At 59.2% G+C, this 17,221-nt stretch overlaps 1 protein-coding gene across 2 annotated transcripts in view; it reads right to left on the bottom strand.

Moving 5' to 3' along the window:
• Window positions 1-1,792: 1,792 nt before the first annotated feature.
• Window positions 1,793-17,221, bottom strand: part of TMPRSS6 (transmembrane serine protease 6) — a 33,187-nt gene continuing 17,758 nt past the window's right edge. For both annotated transcript variants that reach the window (XM_032346385.1, XM_032346386.1), the window contains exons 9-18: window positions 17,021-17,133; window positions 16,626-16,735; window positions 9,269-9,414; window positions 8,759-8,857; window positions 7,727-7,840; window positions 6,745-6,861; window positions 6,304-6,472; window positions 4,717-4,988; window positions 3,101-3,237; window positions 1,793-2,567 (exon numbers count right to left, since the gene is read on the bottom strand). In XM_032346385.1, coding sequence (XP_032202276.1) covers window positions 2,409-2,567; window positions 3,101-3,237; window positions 4,717-4,988; window positions 6,304-6,472; window positions 6,745-6,861; window positions 7,727-7,840; window positions 8,759-8,857; window positions 9,269-9,414; window positions 16,626-16,735; window positions 17,021-17,133 — 1,436 coding nt within the window. In that variant the 3' untranslated portion in view covers window positions 1,793-2,408. The remainder of the gene's footprint in view (window positions 2,568-3,100; window positions 3,238-4,716; window positions 4,989-6,303; window positions 6,473-6,744; window positions 6,862-7,726; window positions 7,841-8,758; window positions 8,858-9,268; window positions 9,415-16,625; window positions 16,736-17,020; window positions 17,134-17,221) is intronic.

Here is a 17,221-nt window from a genome sequence, read left to right as displayed (position 1 = left end):
CTGGACTGACCTCACGTTCTGTGTCTGACTTTGTAAAAAGTCATCAGGAGGCTTGTTAAAAGAACAGATTGTCTACCCACCCCCCCAATTCTGACTAAGACTTGGGTGGGGCCCACGAATTTGCATTTTATCGAAGCACCCAATACTGTGTCTGCCAACCTCTGAGAAGCCTGAGCTGCTAAGGGCTGGAAATACTTTAACATTTGCCCCACTGAGAGGTGCCCCCCACCCCTACCCCGCAGTGTCTGCTCCATCTCCTCTATCTCCCCACCACACGCATCCCCCCCCCCAAACCCCCAGCTGGCTGGCCCAGCAGGCAAGCACCAGGCTTCAATGGCCACTCCCTGCCTTTGAAATTTCCCCCTTCTCCGAGGCTCCCCTTCCTTTTCCCAGCTAGGCTTCAAGCAAGACTTGTCCACACTGCTGGGCTCCCCACTTCCTTACCTCCACTGCTGCCCCCAGAGGGCACAAGCAGCCCTCCCCGACCACTCCCACTTGGCTGCTAAGGTTCCACCCCCCCCCAGCTCCCCTCCGGCTCTGCCTACACCCCTCAGCCTCCCTTGTGGGCCCCCATCTGTAGTGTCTGTCTCTCGCCTCTTCAGTCTTCCCACTCACCTTCTGCGGAGGGGCTCTGAAATCCTCCTCCAGACCTCAAGCCCTGCCTACCTCCTGCACACCTCTCTCCCAGAGGCACCCCAGGTTGCGACACCTTCTCGGAGCCCTTCCCTCCTCAGGGGCCCCAGGCCAGGCAACAGGTTCTCCACTGGCCCCGTGGATCAGGACAGACACCCGGGAGTGGTCCTGGGTGACTGCTCCCTCACCCAGCACCCATCCACCAAGGCACCTGGAGGACACAGGGTCCTTTCAGTCCATCCCCATTGCCCGGCTCATTCGATCCCCTCCCCCAGTCCTGGAGTTCAGCAGTGGCCTCCCCACCTCCCACTCCCTCTACACTGGGCCTAGGGGTCCTTCTAAAATGTGTGTCCACTCACGTATCACTCCCCTGCTATAGAGCCTTCTTCCCTTCTTCCGTGGCTCCCCAGAACACCCAACAGCAAGTCCCTAACTCCAGATTTTTTGCCGTCTGATCTCTGTTTGCTTCCCTCTTAACCACTGTTTAACTCAGAACAGCTCACGATGTCCCCTCTTCTTTGGGGACTTCTACCTTTGCACCTGCTGTCCCCCTGTCTGGAATGCCCTTCCCCACCTTGGCCACCTTTGGGTGGCAACTCAAGTCTCACCTCCTCCAGGCAGCCTTCCCTGACTTCCCCAGCTCCAGGCTACCCCAAAACCCCTGCACACTGGATTATCCTCCTCAACCCTGAGTTCGGGAACTGAGCTCTGTGCATCTGTCTGGCCCCAGCACAGTGAGTGGCACATAGCAGGAGACCGAGGGCTTAATGAACGAAGGATCCCAGAATGCAAAGGGAGTGTCATGCTGAGAAGTGGTGGACTGGGAAGCAGGAGGCAGGGCTTCCTCACCAGCCTTCACCCCGAACCCGACCCCACTGGTGTGATTCTGAGGATGGCTTCTCTCCTCTACCTCAGTTTCCTCCCAAGCTTGCAGACAGAGCTTATCACTCGTCCCATCCTGATCTGAGGGGTCACCAAAACACCTTCCTCCTGAGGTTGCTCCTGGGACCTGAGAAGCTGCCCTGGAGGTCACCCCTGCCCCCCAGGCCCCACCTTGGCCTTCTAGACATTCGACAAACAGCCTGGGCAGGAAGCAGAGTCTGCTCAGCCAAGAGTGTGGGGTCGATGGCAGGCCCCATTCAAACCCCACAGCAGGCCCTCAGATCAGAGAGGCTTTATTCCACAGGGCAGTGGAACTCACTTCCAGGTGGGAGTGGGCAGTGGAGGCCCAGGGGACAGGTAGGGGTGGGGTGAGGACCCTAGACCCGGGACTTCCCCCACCCTTTGGCTTACGGTGGCAGCTGGCTCACTTGGCTGTCTCCAGGGCTCTGGGGGTCCCTCGGGGGTGCCTCCCATCTCCACCCCTCAAGTTCACAGGCTGACTCTACTCTCTGCATTGGCGGAGGGGAGCTCAGACACCCCTGTGGGGACCCGGAAGCCCCATGATCACTGCTGGACGACCCCAAACCCCCCCCCCCAAGTCAGCAGCAGAGGAAGGGGAAGGAGAAGAGAGGATCAGGAGGCAACAGGGCGGGCGTGAAACCCCCTAGCTGGGCCTGCTGACCGTCCAGGCCCTGGGGCGCAGGGGGAGTCTTCACCAGCTGATCTTCTCCATCGCTGGGGCGATGTCAGGGAGCAGGTTGGGGGGACGACGGATGCCACCTCCTGCCTCCACGGGGCCCTGCTGCCCCCAGAATACTTGCTCCCCTGTCTGGTGGGGGCCCTGGACTCTGCGTCCAGGTGGTGGGCCCCAGCTCTGCAGGGAGGGGAGCTCCTCAGGTCAGCACCTGCTGGATCCAGCCGATCACCCCTGTGATGCGGGTGTAGACACCAAAGTAGTTGGGCCGGCCACAGCCCAAGCCCCAGCTGACCAGCCCAGCCAGGAACCAGCGGCCACTGGGCTCCTTGCACACCAGTGGACCTCCCGAGTCGCCCTGAAACGGGGAGAGGAGAAACAGTCGCATCAGGGTAAGCCGGGGTTCCTGACTGCTAGGAATTTGCCACGTGACAAGAGACTCTTTCGAAGCCTCTGCTTCCCCCGCTCCCGATCAACAGAGAGAGCCCAGAGCATCCCTGCCGGTCGGTCCTTCCCCGGGTCCTGGCTGTTGCAGAAGAGTGCATGTGTCCCCATGCCCCACTGCTCTCCGCCTCCCTTTTGTGGGCTCCTTCCACTCCTAGCTCCTGTGTCCCCTTGGGCAAAACGCCTTGCTCAGGCAGGGGGCAGAACTGGATGTGAGCCTGAGACCTGCCCACCGCCTGCAGCCCTCTGGTCATTGGGGGCTGCAACTTGGTGCAAGTCTCCACCTCCCCAAGCCTCAGTTTCCTTATCAGTAAAGTTGGGACAGCCATCCCGGCCTGGGGCTTCAGCAGGCTGGTGTGAGCGGAGGGCCAGGCCTTGAGTGATGTGAGCGATGCCCACCCTCCCTCCCTTCCTTCGGCCACTGCCTGCCCCCTCCCCAGACGTCACCTGGCAGGCATCCTTCTTGCCCTTCCGGTAGCCAGCACACAGCATGCGGGGCGTCACCTGGTAGCGGTAGGCCTCACCGCACAGATCCTGCGGGATCAGCTGCACATCGACCTTCTGCAGACCGTTGCTGGTGGGCCCTGCCCGGTGGGGTTGGGGGCAGAAGGCAGAGACGAGGGCGGACTCTTGTGCTATTGTCCTTACAGCTCAGGACTCCCCCCACGTCATCTCTCCTGCTCGGCCCGCCCCCTACCCCTCCGCCTCACCATCACCCTGTTCTGGTCCCTCGTGGCCCCAGGAAACAGAGTCCCCACCCAAAGCCTATCTGGGCTAGTGTCCTCTCTGCTGCCCCTCCTGCTTGAGGCGTCTTGGCCAGCTCTCCCGCCCCTGCTCAGGGACAGCCCCTGGGAGGTTTTCCCAGAGCACACATCTGGGAGCTTCAGTCTCTCCTGTGCCTGGTCCCGCCCTGAGATCTCGTCTGTCTGGCCAGGGTGCGGCTCAGTGGTGGTTTGCTGGAAGCCTCAGTGGGTTTTAAAGGGCAGGTCAGGCGACCTCCTGCTCAAGCTCCTTCCTGCCAGTCCTCACCAGCATCCACCTGCCCTCAGCTCCCCTCTGGTGCAGGGTGTGCCCAGGACTTCCGGGGTTGCCACTGTACCCCTAGCGGGAACCCCTCCCTCCCCACTTGGACACTGCCGACTCAGCCTCCCAGCCTTGGCTTAGCCAGCACTGTCTCCCCCAAGAATGTTCTCTTCATCTTTACAACCCATCTTCGCCCAGCTCAAGGTCTGGCATACAGCAGGTGCTCATTAATGTGTCCTTGAATGAGTAGCAGATGCACTCATCCTGGCTTTGCCACCATCTTCCAGCGTCCTCTTGAACAAGTCACTTCTCATCTGAGCCTCAGTTTCCCCATCTCTAAAGCATCTCTGCAGTCCTGCCTGCCTCCAGGTTGTAAATCACTGTCCCAATCTTTAAAGCCACCCCTGTTAAGGGTGTGGGGCCTGGCTGTGGCTGTGCCAGGCTGGGCCTGTATTCAGAGAACTGAGCTGGCCCCTAGGGATGGGGAGTTCAGGTGGGAAGGGGAGAGACCCCCGGCTTCGGGGGCAGTAGCAGGCACAGCCGGGCTCCGGGGTCAGGGAGTCCTCGCTGCCAGTCCCCGTTCCAACCCTCTCTGGCTGGCTGACTTGGAGCAACTGCTCGAATGGGACCATAATGCTGACCCTTAGAGGTATCGGGTGGATTAAACGAGACCACGTTCCCGAAAATCCCCCCGCCATGTAGAAAGTCACCTGTGTCCAAGGAGCAGAGGTTGGAGCTTGCCCATGGGCTGTTGGGTTCCTAACCTGGCCCATCACTTCACACGTATCCCCCAAGATAACCTCCCACCCCCTCCGTTCCCTTGAAACGTGATCCAGAAGGAGGGAAGGGACAGGGGAAGGACCGGGAAGGCCGGAGCCACCTGCTAGAGTAACAGCTTGTGTTCTTCTGTGATATACAACCCGAGTTCACCCCAGGACCAGGGGACCCACTACCCGGCCCCCTCCAGGCTCCGGAGCCCCAGGAGGTGGACTGCATCCCACAGGTCCTAACCCGCCCTCCCCGCAGCCCCGCCAGCTCACCGCCCTCACGCAGGGCGCCCCAGCCCGTGATCCAGCAGTGCAGGCCCGGCTCGAAGAAGTGGGAGCGTGCAGGCAGGCAGACGGGGCGCACAGCAGCCGAGCGCACCACCGGGTGATCGAGCTGCAGCAAGGCCACGTCGTAGTCATGGCTGTCCTCCTCGTGGTAGGGGTGCAGGAGCAGCCGGCTCACCTTGAAGGACACCTCCCCCGGCCAGCGCGAGCTCTGCCACACCTTGCCCAGGAACACCGTCCACAGCGCCGGGGAGGCCATGCTGCGGGTGGGGAGTGGGGCAGGGGACCCTGCTTAGCCGCTGCTTCTCTCAGCCCGGACCCTTAGGCTAGCTGGCTTCCCCACCCGGGCCACCACCGGAGGTTACATCCGTCCCTTTCCTGCTCTGGAAAGCCAAGTGGTGGGGGCTACAGCCCATGGTGCTGGCACTGGAGTCCACCTGCCTGGGTACCAGTCCCAGCTTCGTTCCTCCCTAGATGTATGTTTGCTTCTCTGGGCCTCAATCTCCTCATCTGTGAAATGGGGGCAGCATCTTCGGCTCCTGTTACTGGGGGGAATTCTGTCAGACTGCACATGTAAAAAATTGGCCCAGTGCCAGACAGTGGCAAGTATTTCTCTCCCTTTTGTCTGTGCACCTAACAGATGGGGCTGCTGTGAGCTCGTGGAGATCTGCTGGTCCTCCCTGGGAGCGGGTGGGCTTTGAATAGGCAGCGACCAGCAGAGGCTGGGCGGTGAAGACCCCTGGATGCCGGGTCAACGTCCAGGGCTTTCTTGACCTCATGGGCCGCGGGGAGCCAGGGAGGCAGCAAGAGAGTGAGGTGGTCAGACTGTACCCAGAAAGGGCACCCAGGCCCCTGGGTAGGAGATACAAAGTGGGGCCAGGCTCTGGGCTCCCCGGCGGGACGCGAGGTGCTGGGGAGAGTGTGGACAGGCAGCGGCTGGGGACTGGTCCGGCGCACCCAGAGCACTTGTCGTCTGGCTCTGGATGTAGGGGCATGGGGTGCAGTGCCACGGTGGCCCTGGTCTTTGGCTAGGGACTGTGTGGACCCAGGACAGAAGGGGGGTCTCGGAGGGGAATCCAGGACTGGCAGGGCCCAGGAGATGGGGCTGGGAGTGGAAAGGGTTGCTGTCAGCCCACCATGCAGATGAAGAAGCTTTCTGTGGGGTTGGGGGGGGGGTGTGATGTCCCTTCTTGGAGGCTTCATGGGCCCCACCCACCAGGGCACAGGCACCTGGCATGGAGGGGAGGGGTATGGTCTATGGCCCCGTGAGGCTGTTCTCTGCTGTACCCCCAGTGTCTGGCACAGCTCCCTAGTATGAGCATGATAAATATTGCTGCACGGATGAGTGATTACGGGAAAGAATGAGTGAATGAGTTGCTGACCACTGACTGAGGGCGGACGGGTGGAGCAACCTTCCCTGGGCACGGACTGAACCCGAGCATCAGAGCAGCTAGTCTGAGGGGCTTCCCTCCACCCCGCCCTCCTGCTGGGACCTCAGACCCACTCTCCCTCCCTGCCGGGCCTCGCCTCCCCTCCCCCATCTCTTGTATCTCCATTCCCACATGCCCTGCTCACCTGTCCTCCTGGAAGCAGTGGGCGGCTGTTATGACCCAGCGGTCCGCGATGAGCGCCCCCCCACAGATGTGTCGGCCCCGAACCTGGAGGCTGGCCTGCCAGGGCCACTCACCCTCCGAAGACACGGCCCCGCCCACGATGCGGCTGGAGGGGCCCTGGAGGCCACAGTCTGGGGGTGCAGGGAGGGACAGGGACGGCCAGAAGCCAGTGAGGAATGGATACAGAGAGAGATGGAGAAGGGGAGGCAGACAGGAAGGCCAAAGGAAAGGGGGAGGGAGATGGGAAAGAATGACCCAGAGTGCGTGCGGAGGCCGGACGGAAAGAGCCCAGTGAGCTCTCCCTCACTCCCCAGTGCGGCGCCTCCTTCCCTCCGTCCACACTCGGGGCCCAGCCGGGGAAGACGGCCCTCTGCCCGCCCTCCCCCCTGGCACCGTGGCTCACCACAGTGCTGCTCGTCCGAGCCGTCCCTGCAGTCGGGCAGCCCGTCGCACTGTGGGTTGGGTTTCTTCACGCAGCTGCGGTCCTCACACTGGAAGGTGAACGTCCCACAAGGCACCCCTGGGGGGAAGGGGACGGGGACAGGGCATGGAGCGTGGGTCCCGGAGCCCCAGGGACCCTCTGAAACCAGGCCCAGGGAAGGTGGACTCTGAAAGAGTCAGGAGGAGACTGGGGAGCTGTCCCTTGAGCACACGGAAGGGGCCCTTGAGGCTCCTGTAGGGTACCCTAAAGGCAGGCCATGTCCCTTGCCCATGCCTCTTCACCTGCTCAGGCTGGTGGGGAGCAAGGCTGTGTCTCCACTGTCAGGAGGCTCCTGAGAGCAGGGCTGTGCGTCTCCTGTTGGTCCAAGGCTCCCTTTGGAGCCCGGCCTTCCTCTAGATCCGGGCCCCACCAGCCAGCCACCTGCTCCTCCCTGTCTTCACCGTGAAGAACTTTCTGCAGCCCCACCCGGTCTTGGCCTGCTCGTCTTTCCTTCTGCCTATTTAAGTTTTACCTCTTTGCAAGGCGAAGTTCAAGTCGGAAGCTTTCCCTGCCTGATGTCCTCCTGCACTCCAGGCTACCCGTACTACTGGACGTGATATCCAGAAGGCACTGGGCCAGAGACCGTCACCATCACGTCTTCCTACCAGCAGATCATCCCAGAGGACAAAGACCACCTCTTTGGTGTCTTTTATTCCCACTCCCTCCCTCTGCTCACCTATCACTGGCTTGCATGCGGGTGTGGGTTGGATAGATTGGGACGGACGGACGGACGGATGGATGGACGGACAGATGGCTGGAGAAGGGTTCATACAGATGGGTTGGTGAGTGTTTGAACAAGAGGGTAGAAACCTCTGCTGCAGAAGCGTGCAGAAAGGCTGAGCTGTCCTGGCTGAGCCCATTACTTGGTTTCCGTCTAGGCAGCCGGTCACCCCCGCCGCCCTACCTTCCCGGCACTGTTCCTCGTCACTCCCATTGAGGCAGTCGGGCTGCCGGTCGCACACTCTGGACAGGGAGATGCATGTGCTGTCTTCTTGGCACTGGAATGTGGCTCTGCAGACTGCATGGGGACACACAGAGGAGGCAGGTGAGAGGAAGCCCGAGGAGCCGGGCTGGGACTTTGTGCGGCCTCTAGAACGTGTACTGTATCACAGGCTAGGACCATAAGTCTCCTTCTTAGCTATTTTACGCCCGAGTTTCCCAGCAAGTGAGATACCCCACTTCCTGGGTGGGAACAGAAAGGAGATGATGACCTGTCCAGGGTCATCTGGCTGAGCCAGAACCTGAAGCCAGATGCTCTGATTCCACACATGAGGCACCTTCCCCAGCACATCTGCCTTCCCTCCTGCTTCTCTCCCCAGGTGTTTAACGCTTGGATGGGATGGGGCTGCGGGAGGTCAGACAAGAAAAGGTTGCCATGATGGGAAGGTGGGGCACCAGAAGCCAGGACTCAGAAGGAGAGTGCTGACTTGGGGACCCCCAGGGCCCCTGCTGTCGGGGCTGGGCGGTGGGGAGCAGAACTCCAGTAAGAGCTGGCAGCTCCTGTCTGAACCCCTTGAAGTGGAGGTATGGAGACCCCACTCAAGGGAGGAAGACGCAGGATTCTCTCCTTGGTCACCCAGGGCCTGCCTTCCCCTTCCTGGTCCTCCCTCCGCTCTGTACCTCCTTTGACAGCTGGCTGGGATGGAAGGCTGGGGCCAGTGGCCTGGTCGGGAGGAGCTGGGAGCTCAGAGCCAGGAGACCTTGGTCCCTAGCCTGTCCCTGCTACTACCCCAAACCGTCGCCCCGGGGAGCCCACTTTCTGTCTCGATGCTTCCATCTTTCCATCTCAGCACAGCAAGAGAGCACACTTCCTGGATGCCGATAAGAGGAACTGCACATTTTGTGGGGGGCTGGCGTCTCTTCTCAAAAAGGGGGGCTCGGCTCCGTGCTCAGAGAAAGCAAGGCGAGGAAGGGGCGGGACAGACGGGCGGCCTACCACAGTTTCTCTCGTCCAGGCCGTTGGGGCAGTCCTTGACCCCGTCGCACGCGGGCACGCACAGGCCGTTCACAGAGCAGAGGAAGGCGCCGGGACAGGCTGTACGGGGAGGGCGCCCTCAGGACACACGTCATCGTGCAGACATGTGCAGACGTGCTGCCCTTGTGTGCCCACACACGTACGCACATGTACGCACACCCATATGCACGGTGCACATGGACAGACGCGCCCGGGCCCGTGTACACAGAACACACACATGCGCGCGCGCACACACACACACACAGGTCTGTGTGAGTATGTCTGCCTGCTGAACCCAGGTGACAGCCTTGCCTAGGGGGCGCACACAAAGCCTCAGGCAACGCACGCACACACGTACGCACACATACACACATACACACATACAGTCCTTTGGTTCCTCCACTTGGGGCTTCCAGGGATGGGAAGGAGGCAGGGAGAAGCGGCGGGGGCATTGGGGGCGCCCGCCCTTCTCCCCGGTCTGCTCATACTCACGGTCGGACTGGTTGTACAAGCCATAGTGCACCTGCACGCCGGGCCCGGTGAGGGGGATCTGGGACGTGAAGTTGACCGTGATGCCGGCAGTGGCCACCACAGGGATCCTCTCGGCGTAGGGCTGCAGGGTGCGCAGGCCACACAGCCTGGGGGTGACAGAGACAGACTCAGGGATGCACAGGCCAACCCCAGGGAAGGGACAGCTTAGTGTCCTCATGCACAGACAGGGCAAGGGCAGAACAGCCAGAGGGGGGGGAGCGGCGCCCTCACGTTCCCCTTCTCTGTCTTGACTGCTGCTTTGGGTGACTGCCCACTCCCAGGGTCATCTTCTAGAAATCAGCCTATGTCATTCCCCTGCTCAAAGCCTTCAATGGTTCCCCACTCGCTGTAGGATAAAATTCCAAGCCTGAATTCTAGTCCCATCACCCAGGAGCTGTGAGATCCTAGCAAGTCAGGGTCCTTCCCTGAGCCTCAATTCCCCCCTTACAAAATAAGGGAAACTATCAACTCTGTTGACTCCAAATCTGACAGTGCTTCAGTGTGTCCGTAAAGGCCAGAGTCCTTGGCTGGCCTGCTCTGTGTAGACAGGAGTAGCTTGGGCTCGGTGTGGGGGAGGAGACAGCTTGTGTGCCTTGGTCAGGCACAGTCCTTCCCACTGAGAAGCCTCCACAGCCCTGGGGTCTCCCTGTGACTCTGTGGACCTGAGGGGAGCACCACTTCTGCACCCAGGACCGATACAATAGCACGGGGCTGAAGGATGTCATCTCCGTGCGTGGCGGCACTAAGGTGGGACCATTCCCCAACCATGGAAGGGCCCTCACACCCCTGCTGGACTCCCCACCCCAATGGGATGCTCTGGTTTCCCCAGAGCAGGTAGGAGAAGCTCCATGGAGGGGCGACGTTCAGAGAACAGCTAGGAATCTTCCTACAGTATAAGGGATTTATCCTACATGGTGTCTGGGCACATATTGCCTCAGAGCAAGTGGGCATGCTTTTGCCAAGTGGGAGCAAACCCTCCCCTGGAATGATGGGTCGTTCCCCAGATAGCTCCCCGGTGTTCCCTCCCTCCCCAGGTGAGACACCCTCACAGAACAGATGGGTCAGTCCCCTGAGCCCCCCACAGGGAAGAGGGCACCCTCGCTGAGCACATGGGAGCGCCTTTACAGATGAGGGAGGCACACCCAGGCCACAGATCAGAAAAGAAGTGAAAGTGCCCCAGCAGAGAAGGCAGGGGGAAGTCAGGGTGGGAATGTCCCAAAGCATGATGGGAGCATCCCACCACAGGTGCAACAGCTAACTCTCTGGGTGGGGCGGTGGGGGGGGGGGCAGGTACTTCCTCGGAACTTCTAGAATACGGCAAGCACCTCACAGTTCAATGGATTAGTCAACGAGCTAATCAACAAACAACTGAGGAAGATTTGGGGCTGTCTTGTCCGGCCCCTCCCTCATGGACAGCGACACTGCAAGGCCTCACTGCACAGAGACTGGGAGGTCCTTGCCACAGCCCCACTTTGTGAGACAGAAATTGTTCTCGAATCTTACATTCCAGAGGAGGCTCACAAAGGGAGTGGCACAGGTAAGCCAGAATCCAGCCTCCTCGGGACCTAGGAGGACCACCCAGCCTGCTCCGGGGGTGGGGAGACAGGCGCACCTTGGCTCCCACTTCCCATGCCCCCACACAGACCTCTCCATGCTCTCTGGCTATAGCGTATCATTTCCTTGCTTCCAAACCAACCCACAGTCCTCCAAGCACGGTCCGGGAACCACCAGGGCTCCAAAGTAAAAATTATTTTCACAATAATGCTCACGTGATATTTGCTTTCTTTCACTCTCATTCTTTTCACAAAGGATACGGTGGAACTTTCCAGAGACTACGTGACGTGTGAGACAGCAACCCAATGACGCCCAATGCAGTTCTATTAATCCAGTTTAAGAGAAAGTCATAAAAATGTCAAATAATGGTATTTTTCTCGCCAAATGCTTTTGGCTTTGGGAACTATAATTAGGTTTTTTTTCTAAAATGTTTATGTTAAAATTGTAGCAGATTTTTGAGTGAATTGATGTTTTTAAACTTCCTTAGTTATCATATCTAATACTGTAAAAAGAGATAATATAACCTTCACAAAAGCCCTTTGGGGTACTCAGTAATTTTAAACCCCGGTAAAGGGGTCCCAAGGTGGGAAGTTTTGGGAAGCCCTGCTCTCCAAGACTCCTCCAGCCCAGGGGGACGCGATGGGGATGAGCTGCCACAAGGGGGCACCCCCGAGCAGGCCTGGCCCTTCTTGGCCTTTTAAAACTAAGGGAACAGAGCTTGGGCTGTTTGTCTGTTTTTTGGTTTTTGGTTTTTTTGGTTTTTTTTGGTTTGTCTGTTTTTAAAGTGGACAAACAAAGGCTCTCATGGATTAGCATCCCCTGAGAGTTTCCCTGAGGAATGAACAGGTGAGCTAAGGGCAGGAAATACTGGGGAAATGGATCAAGTATGCCCCTGACCATGCAGAAGGTTTGGGGACACAGGATGCTGTCCCTGCATGGTCATGGAGGGGTTGCGGAGAGGCAAGGAAGGAACCAGAGCCAGGCCGGAGAGGAGTGGAACATTTCAATCTAGAAGAGTCTGCATGGTCACCCTGAGCTCTGGCCAGGGCCTCTAAGGTACCAGTGGGGACTGACAGGACAGCATCTCCACTGGCGTCTGAGAGAACGAGGTCCAGGATCAGCCCGTGGCTCGGCCTGGAACCCCAGGAACAGCCCCCCTCCACCCCGGGGGCAGTATGTGGTTCTCAACTTGGAGGCCCAGAGCAGGGGCTGGTGGCAGCATTCCTGGGGCAAGGCTACAGTCTAGTGGCTCAGGCTGAATCACTCAACTTAAAGATGGTCTGTTTAGTCTGTGCAGTGGTAACATAAAATTTTTTTTCAAGTTCAGTTGCCCGCTAATTTCACATAATAATCTAGATTCTTGCTTCTTCTGAAAAACAAGCCCCAGAAACACTGGCTGGAAGTAATCAGAGGCTATCCGAATTAGACAGAGCACAGGACCCCCTGATAACCAGTCCCTTCCTCTCCTGCTCTCCCCCAAACAGCCTGCCCCCCAGAACTATGCACCAACTGGGCTCCTATGTACACCGGCATTTCCGGGTCCTGCCGCAGAGACTTCTGGGGGAGGGTATGTACCTTTTGGCTAATTCCTCCCCATCCACCAAATGCCACCTCCTCCCCCACGAGCCGTGTCCAAGAGGCCGTGGAACCCACCTCAGCTACAAAGTGCAGGGTCTGGAGGCGCATTTTTGCACAGTGGCCGGCTTGCCTTCTCACCTCTGTGGATTGGGGATTTTTTTTCCTTCTTGCTTCACCCAGACTGTAAGAAGGGACCCTGTCAACTTTCTTGCACGTTAGCAACTCCACACAGGGAGGAATTCAAGAAAGAGTGGACGGGTGGGCAGGTGGTAGGTTGGTGGATGGATGGATGGACGGATGCACACACGCAAGCCTTCCCTGCCCTAAGGACAGATGAAGTGGGAAGGAGGGTCAGAGAAGGCAAACACTAAAGAAGGGAGAATGGCAGCGTCGGATGGGGTGAGCAGAGCACTGGACCCCGAGCCTCAGAGCTGAGTGGGAGGCCAGCTTTGCCACATGAGGCAGCTGTGTGGCCCTGACACATCACCGTCAGCAAGCTTCAGTTTTCACCTCTATAAAATGAGGGTGGGTGATATTATCTGCTTTGGAAGATGTTTTAAGGAAAGAGAAAATGAGACATGAGATGAGAAAAAGACTTCTCCGAAAGCTGCTGACGTTGTCAGGCTATGAGCTCATCTAGGGCAGTGGTAGACGCTGTGCCCACCACACCGCCAGCCTTGGGGGCACACACTCAGCCTGACCTGGAGCCTCTGGGGCTACAGGCAGTGCTGGCCACACCGGGTCCCAGGGGAGCAGAAGAGCCACCCCATAGCCAGGCCTGGCCTGAGGAGGCTCCAAGAGCCAGTGGGTTCTGCCTGTCCCATCAGAGGGAGGGCAGGGGAAGTGATCGGGCAGATCACAAGAAAAGTGACATCACAGGGGAGGAAGCTGGCAGGAGGCAGATTCCCCGAAAGGGGGAAGCCTGGGCCGTGGTGACGCCCAGGCGGAGCAGGTTCTGCGAAACCACGCAGCCGGCGGCCAGTCTCACTAGGTCAAGTCCCTTCACCACCTCCAGGCCACTTAAAGGCCAGGAGGCCTTGGCCGTGGGCACTGGGAGAAGCTGCTAGAAAGCAGTGAGGTGGGGAAGGGCAGAAAGGGCTCAGAGGGGCGAGACCGCAAGCCGGAGGACGCCCAGCCCGCAGAGGGAGCCGGGGCCAGTGTTCCCGCATCGCTACGCTGACATCTGCGGGCAAGTCACCTTCTTCCCCCAACCCACCCTCCGTTGCTGCTTGTCCATGGCCATTCAGGGTCGGAGGACTGCACCTCCCCCTCCGTATACACCCTGTGCCCACAAATCGACACTGTTCCCCAGACCTCTCATATCTTTGCCACCCACACAAGCAAATTTTCCAACAAATGCTCATTCAAAGAATTTCCCAGCATTGACATTGGATGATCATTATCAAAAAAGATCATAACTAAAGGAAATGGTTTGTCCAGTGCTTATGGTTTGGAGGCACACCTCTGCCTTCCCTTCCATGCTCAGACATGGGCCGCGGCCTGGGGGCAGGCCTGGGGACACGAGTTTCCACCTGGGGACTCTGGATCCTTCACAAAGATCTCAGAAGAGAGAGATGGGACTTCCCAGACCGTTCTCAGAACTGGCGGGAGCCACAGAAGCCATTGGTCCTCTTGCCAGGATGCCGGTGGATTGGTCAGGAGTTCCATGGCCAAGAGAGCGAACAGCCGGCACGGCTGCTCAGAGGCTCCGCGGGACAAATCCGCACAGGCATGAACACTTAGGTGTGCAGGCGTATGCACACGGACTCGTGCACACAAACAGGTGCGTATACCCCCATGCACTCTGGACCTGACTGCCTCACTTGATTCTGGTTTCCCCACTTGCAGTCTGGGTGGCATGGTACCAGTGGTTTTGTCTCTCTGTGCCCTGGGTTCCTCACTGGCCAGTGAAGGCAGCCTGGGGGCCTGTTTCCTCACTAAATTGTTGAGGATGAGGGATCCAAATCCCCCAGCTCGGTTTCTGGCCGGCCCAGCATCAAGAGCCAATGGTTAACTCTGTCTGGGCCACCCGCAGGAGCCAGGGTCCCTTGCCCATGATCTCATTCAGTCCTGCCTTGGCGGGGGTGGGGGGGGAGTGTCTATTTCATGGCCCGTTTTCAGATGAGCTGCCGGAGGCTGGGAAAGGGGAGCCCCCCTCTCGCAGCGAGGGGACGAGCCAGGATTCCAACCCCAATGTGTCCGGTTTCAGCTCTCTGCTTCTTACCGGCCCCGCACAGAGTGACATTTCGCTCGCAACTTATACACACAACCTACGGGGAGACATCTTCCTTCAGACATCTGTGTAAATGGTAGAAAGCTGGGGCCTAGGACTGGTCTAACCCTTCTGAAGGGGAAGGTGGTGTAGTCAGAGTTAGCTGCAGACGCCCCTGAGCACATCTCCAGGTTGCGAGGAAGCACAGGGAGGTGTGGGACGAGAGAGAAGAGGGACAGGAGAGCCGCACCCGTCAGGTCTCCCCCACTACCCCCCAGCCACCACCTAGCCGCACCCTGAAATCCCTCCCACCACCGAAAGGCAAAAGACCAGCAAAAGAAGCCAAATCCTTCAGCTTTAGGCATCTTAGGTCTCAGTTTTCCGTCCTGTACAATGGGTGAGGACTGGGTTCGACAGCCAGTCCAGTCCTTACGTTCTATAGCCCGGTGGTGCTTTGAGATGCTGGGAGGGAGCTCCCTGTGACCCCACTGGGACCTGTCATGGTGTCTGAAATCCCACCCTCAGAGCCTTTTCCTTTTACTTAGGACTCTTTCCAGCCATGGCCCACATTTAAGGGTAGCTCAGCAAGTCCCTAGAAGCGGGGCCCATAGCTTGACCTGAGCCCTCCCTGTCATGGAGACAGTGAAGGTCCTCTGGACCGTCCTCCTGGTTCCAGCAGTGGGGGGCATGGGAGGGCTCTGCCTGCAGGTCTGTCTGGGCACCCCTAATCATACCAAACCTCAACTCCCTTTCTAGGAAACCGAATAATGACGGCTTTGATGTCCCAGGCCGGTGAGCCTGGCTCCTGGCAAGTGGACTAACCTTGTGTGTTGGGGGAGAAGGGCCGGGGAGGCACACCCGGGGCCTGCCTGCCGCTTCCTCAAGGAGGGCTTGAGAGGGTGACAGGAAAACATGCCACCATCATTTGAACAAGTGTGAAACGTGCGCCACTCCCGCCATCATTCCGTGCGCTCCTGACGCGGAGAGGTGAGCCCAGCCAGCCTCAGTCTGGCAGATCCCAGGCAGGGAGCGATGCGGTCCCCAGGGCGTTCCATGAGGATAAAGGTCGTGGGGCCCAGAAATGCCACCTACATGCTAGGATGTGGGGTGCCGTTGTTGGCCGAACAGCACAGACCTGAAGTCACACCATCTCCTGTCACCAAACCCTCCAAACAGCACAGAGCTGAAGTCACACTATCTCCTGTCACCCCCCAAACAGCACGGGCCTGTAGTCACACCATCTCCTGTCACCCTTGAACAACACAGGCCTGAAGTCAGACCACACACATGTCTTCCTTTTCCCTTTAATCACAGCCCCAGACAAATTCAGAATCCTGGACAGCCCGCGGGCGCGCTGGTGAGCATTGTGAGTCCCTTTTGTCTGAATAGGGTCAACCAACAGGCGAAATCCACATTGGTGCGTGTGGACACCAGTCCCAGAACCCAAGAGGGGACTTTAGGCCTGTGCTGTTTGGGTGGTGGGGGTGATAGGGAGGGACCCTGGTTATGGCCCCTCCCTGTGGAAATGGTCGGATTAGCCAAAGCAGCCTTGACCCTGGCTGTGTGTGCAGCTTCCTGGAGCGAGGAAGCCACTTGACTTTGGCCACGAGCAGGGAGTGGGAGAAGGGAAGCAGGGCCTCCGATGGCTCAGGGAGGGGCTCAGGGGCAGGCTCTCTAGCCCTGCCGAGTCCCATGGCTCCCACACCGTCTTGTTTATGGATACAGTGGAGTGACAGCACCCAAGGAAATGAGACATTTCACTCTAACTAGACTCAACATCCAAGGTGGCCGAGAGGGTGGCAGGAGGGGAGGCAGGGGCAGGGGCCGGGACAGGGAATGGGTCAAGGGGTGGGGGTCACACGCCCGAGCACCCGGGGCTGGGCTCTCTTCCTGGGCCGCCCCTCTGGGGTCTGGGACTGGGGCTCCCAAGGTGGGTAACTGTGGGGAGTGGGAGGGAATCCCGGGGTGAGGTACCTCCGGTTCTGGATTGTCCACTGTCCCTGGGTGCACGGCAGGTCATACTTCTGCCTCCGCAGAGCATAGGCGTCAAACCAGAGGGCCAAGCCATAGTCCAGAGAGGGCACCTGGGACAGAGGAGTCGGTGTGACGGTGCTGGTGGCCTCACTTCCCAGGACAACAAAGGGAGGAGGCCCTCCGACACAGAGCCCCAGCAGGGGCTGAAGGTGATCAGTCACTCAACAAACAGGCTCTACGGTGACCTACACCTGTCAGACCGTGGCCACACCTGTTACCACCCCCCTTCTGGAGGGATTTGCACCCAAGGCTCAGCCTGCACCTCCCCGGGGCTTCCCGAGCTCCACAGGGTGCCTTGGGCAAAGGGCGCGTGGGTGGCAGAGGACGGGGCTCACCGTGAGGTGCCAGGAGCAGTGGGTGCTGGGCGAGTAGTAGCTGGGGAAGTAAGGCGTGCTGAGGACGCCCTGCGGCTCCAGACGGCCCTCCAAGGTCAGGTTCACCTCACAAGCTGGGCCCCGAGAACAGCTGTTACACAGGGTCCCCGGGGCCCAGCTCACTGCACCTCTCAGCAGGTGAGGGGCAGCCGTAACCCCTCC

Source organism: Mustela erminea, chromosome 6 (assembly GCF_009829155.1).
Source record: "Mustela erminea isolate mMusErm1 chromosome 6, mMusErm1.Pri, whole genome shotgun sequence".
Classification (NCBI taxonomy): domain Eukaryota; kingdom Metazoa; phylum Chordata; class Mammalia; order Carnivora; family Mustelidae; genus Mustela; species Mustela erminea.
The sequence above is the reverse complement of the archived record's forward strand: the minus strand, read 5'-3'. Positions and strand labels throughout refer to the sequence as shown.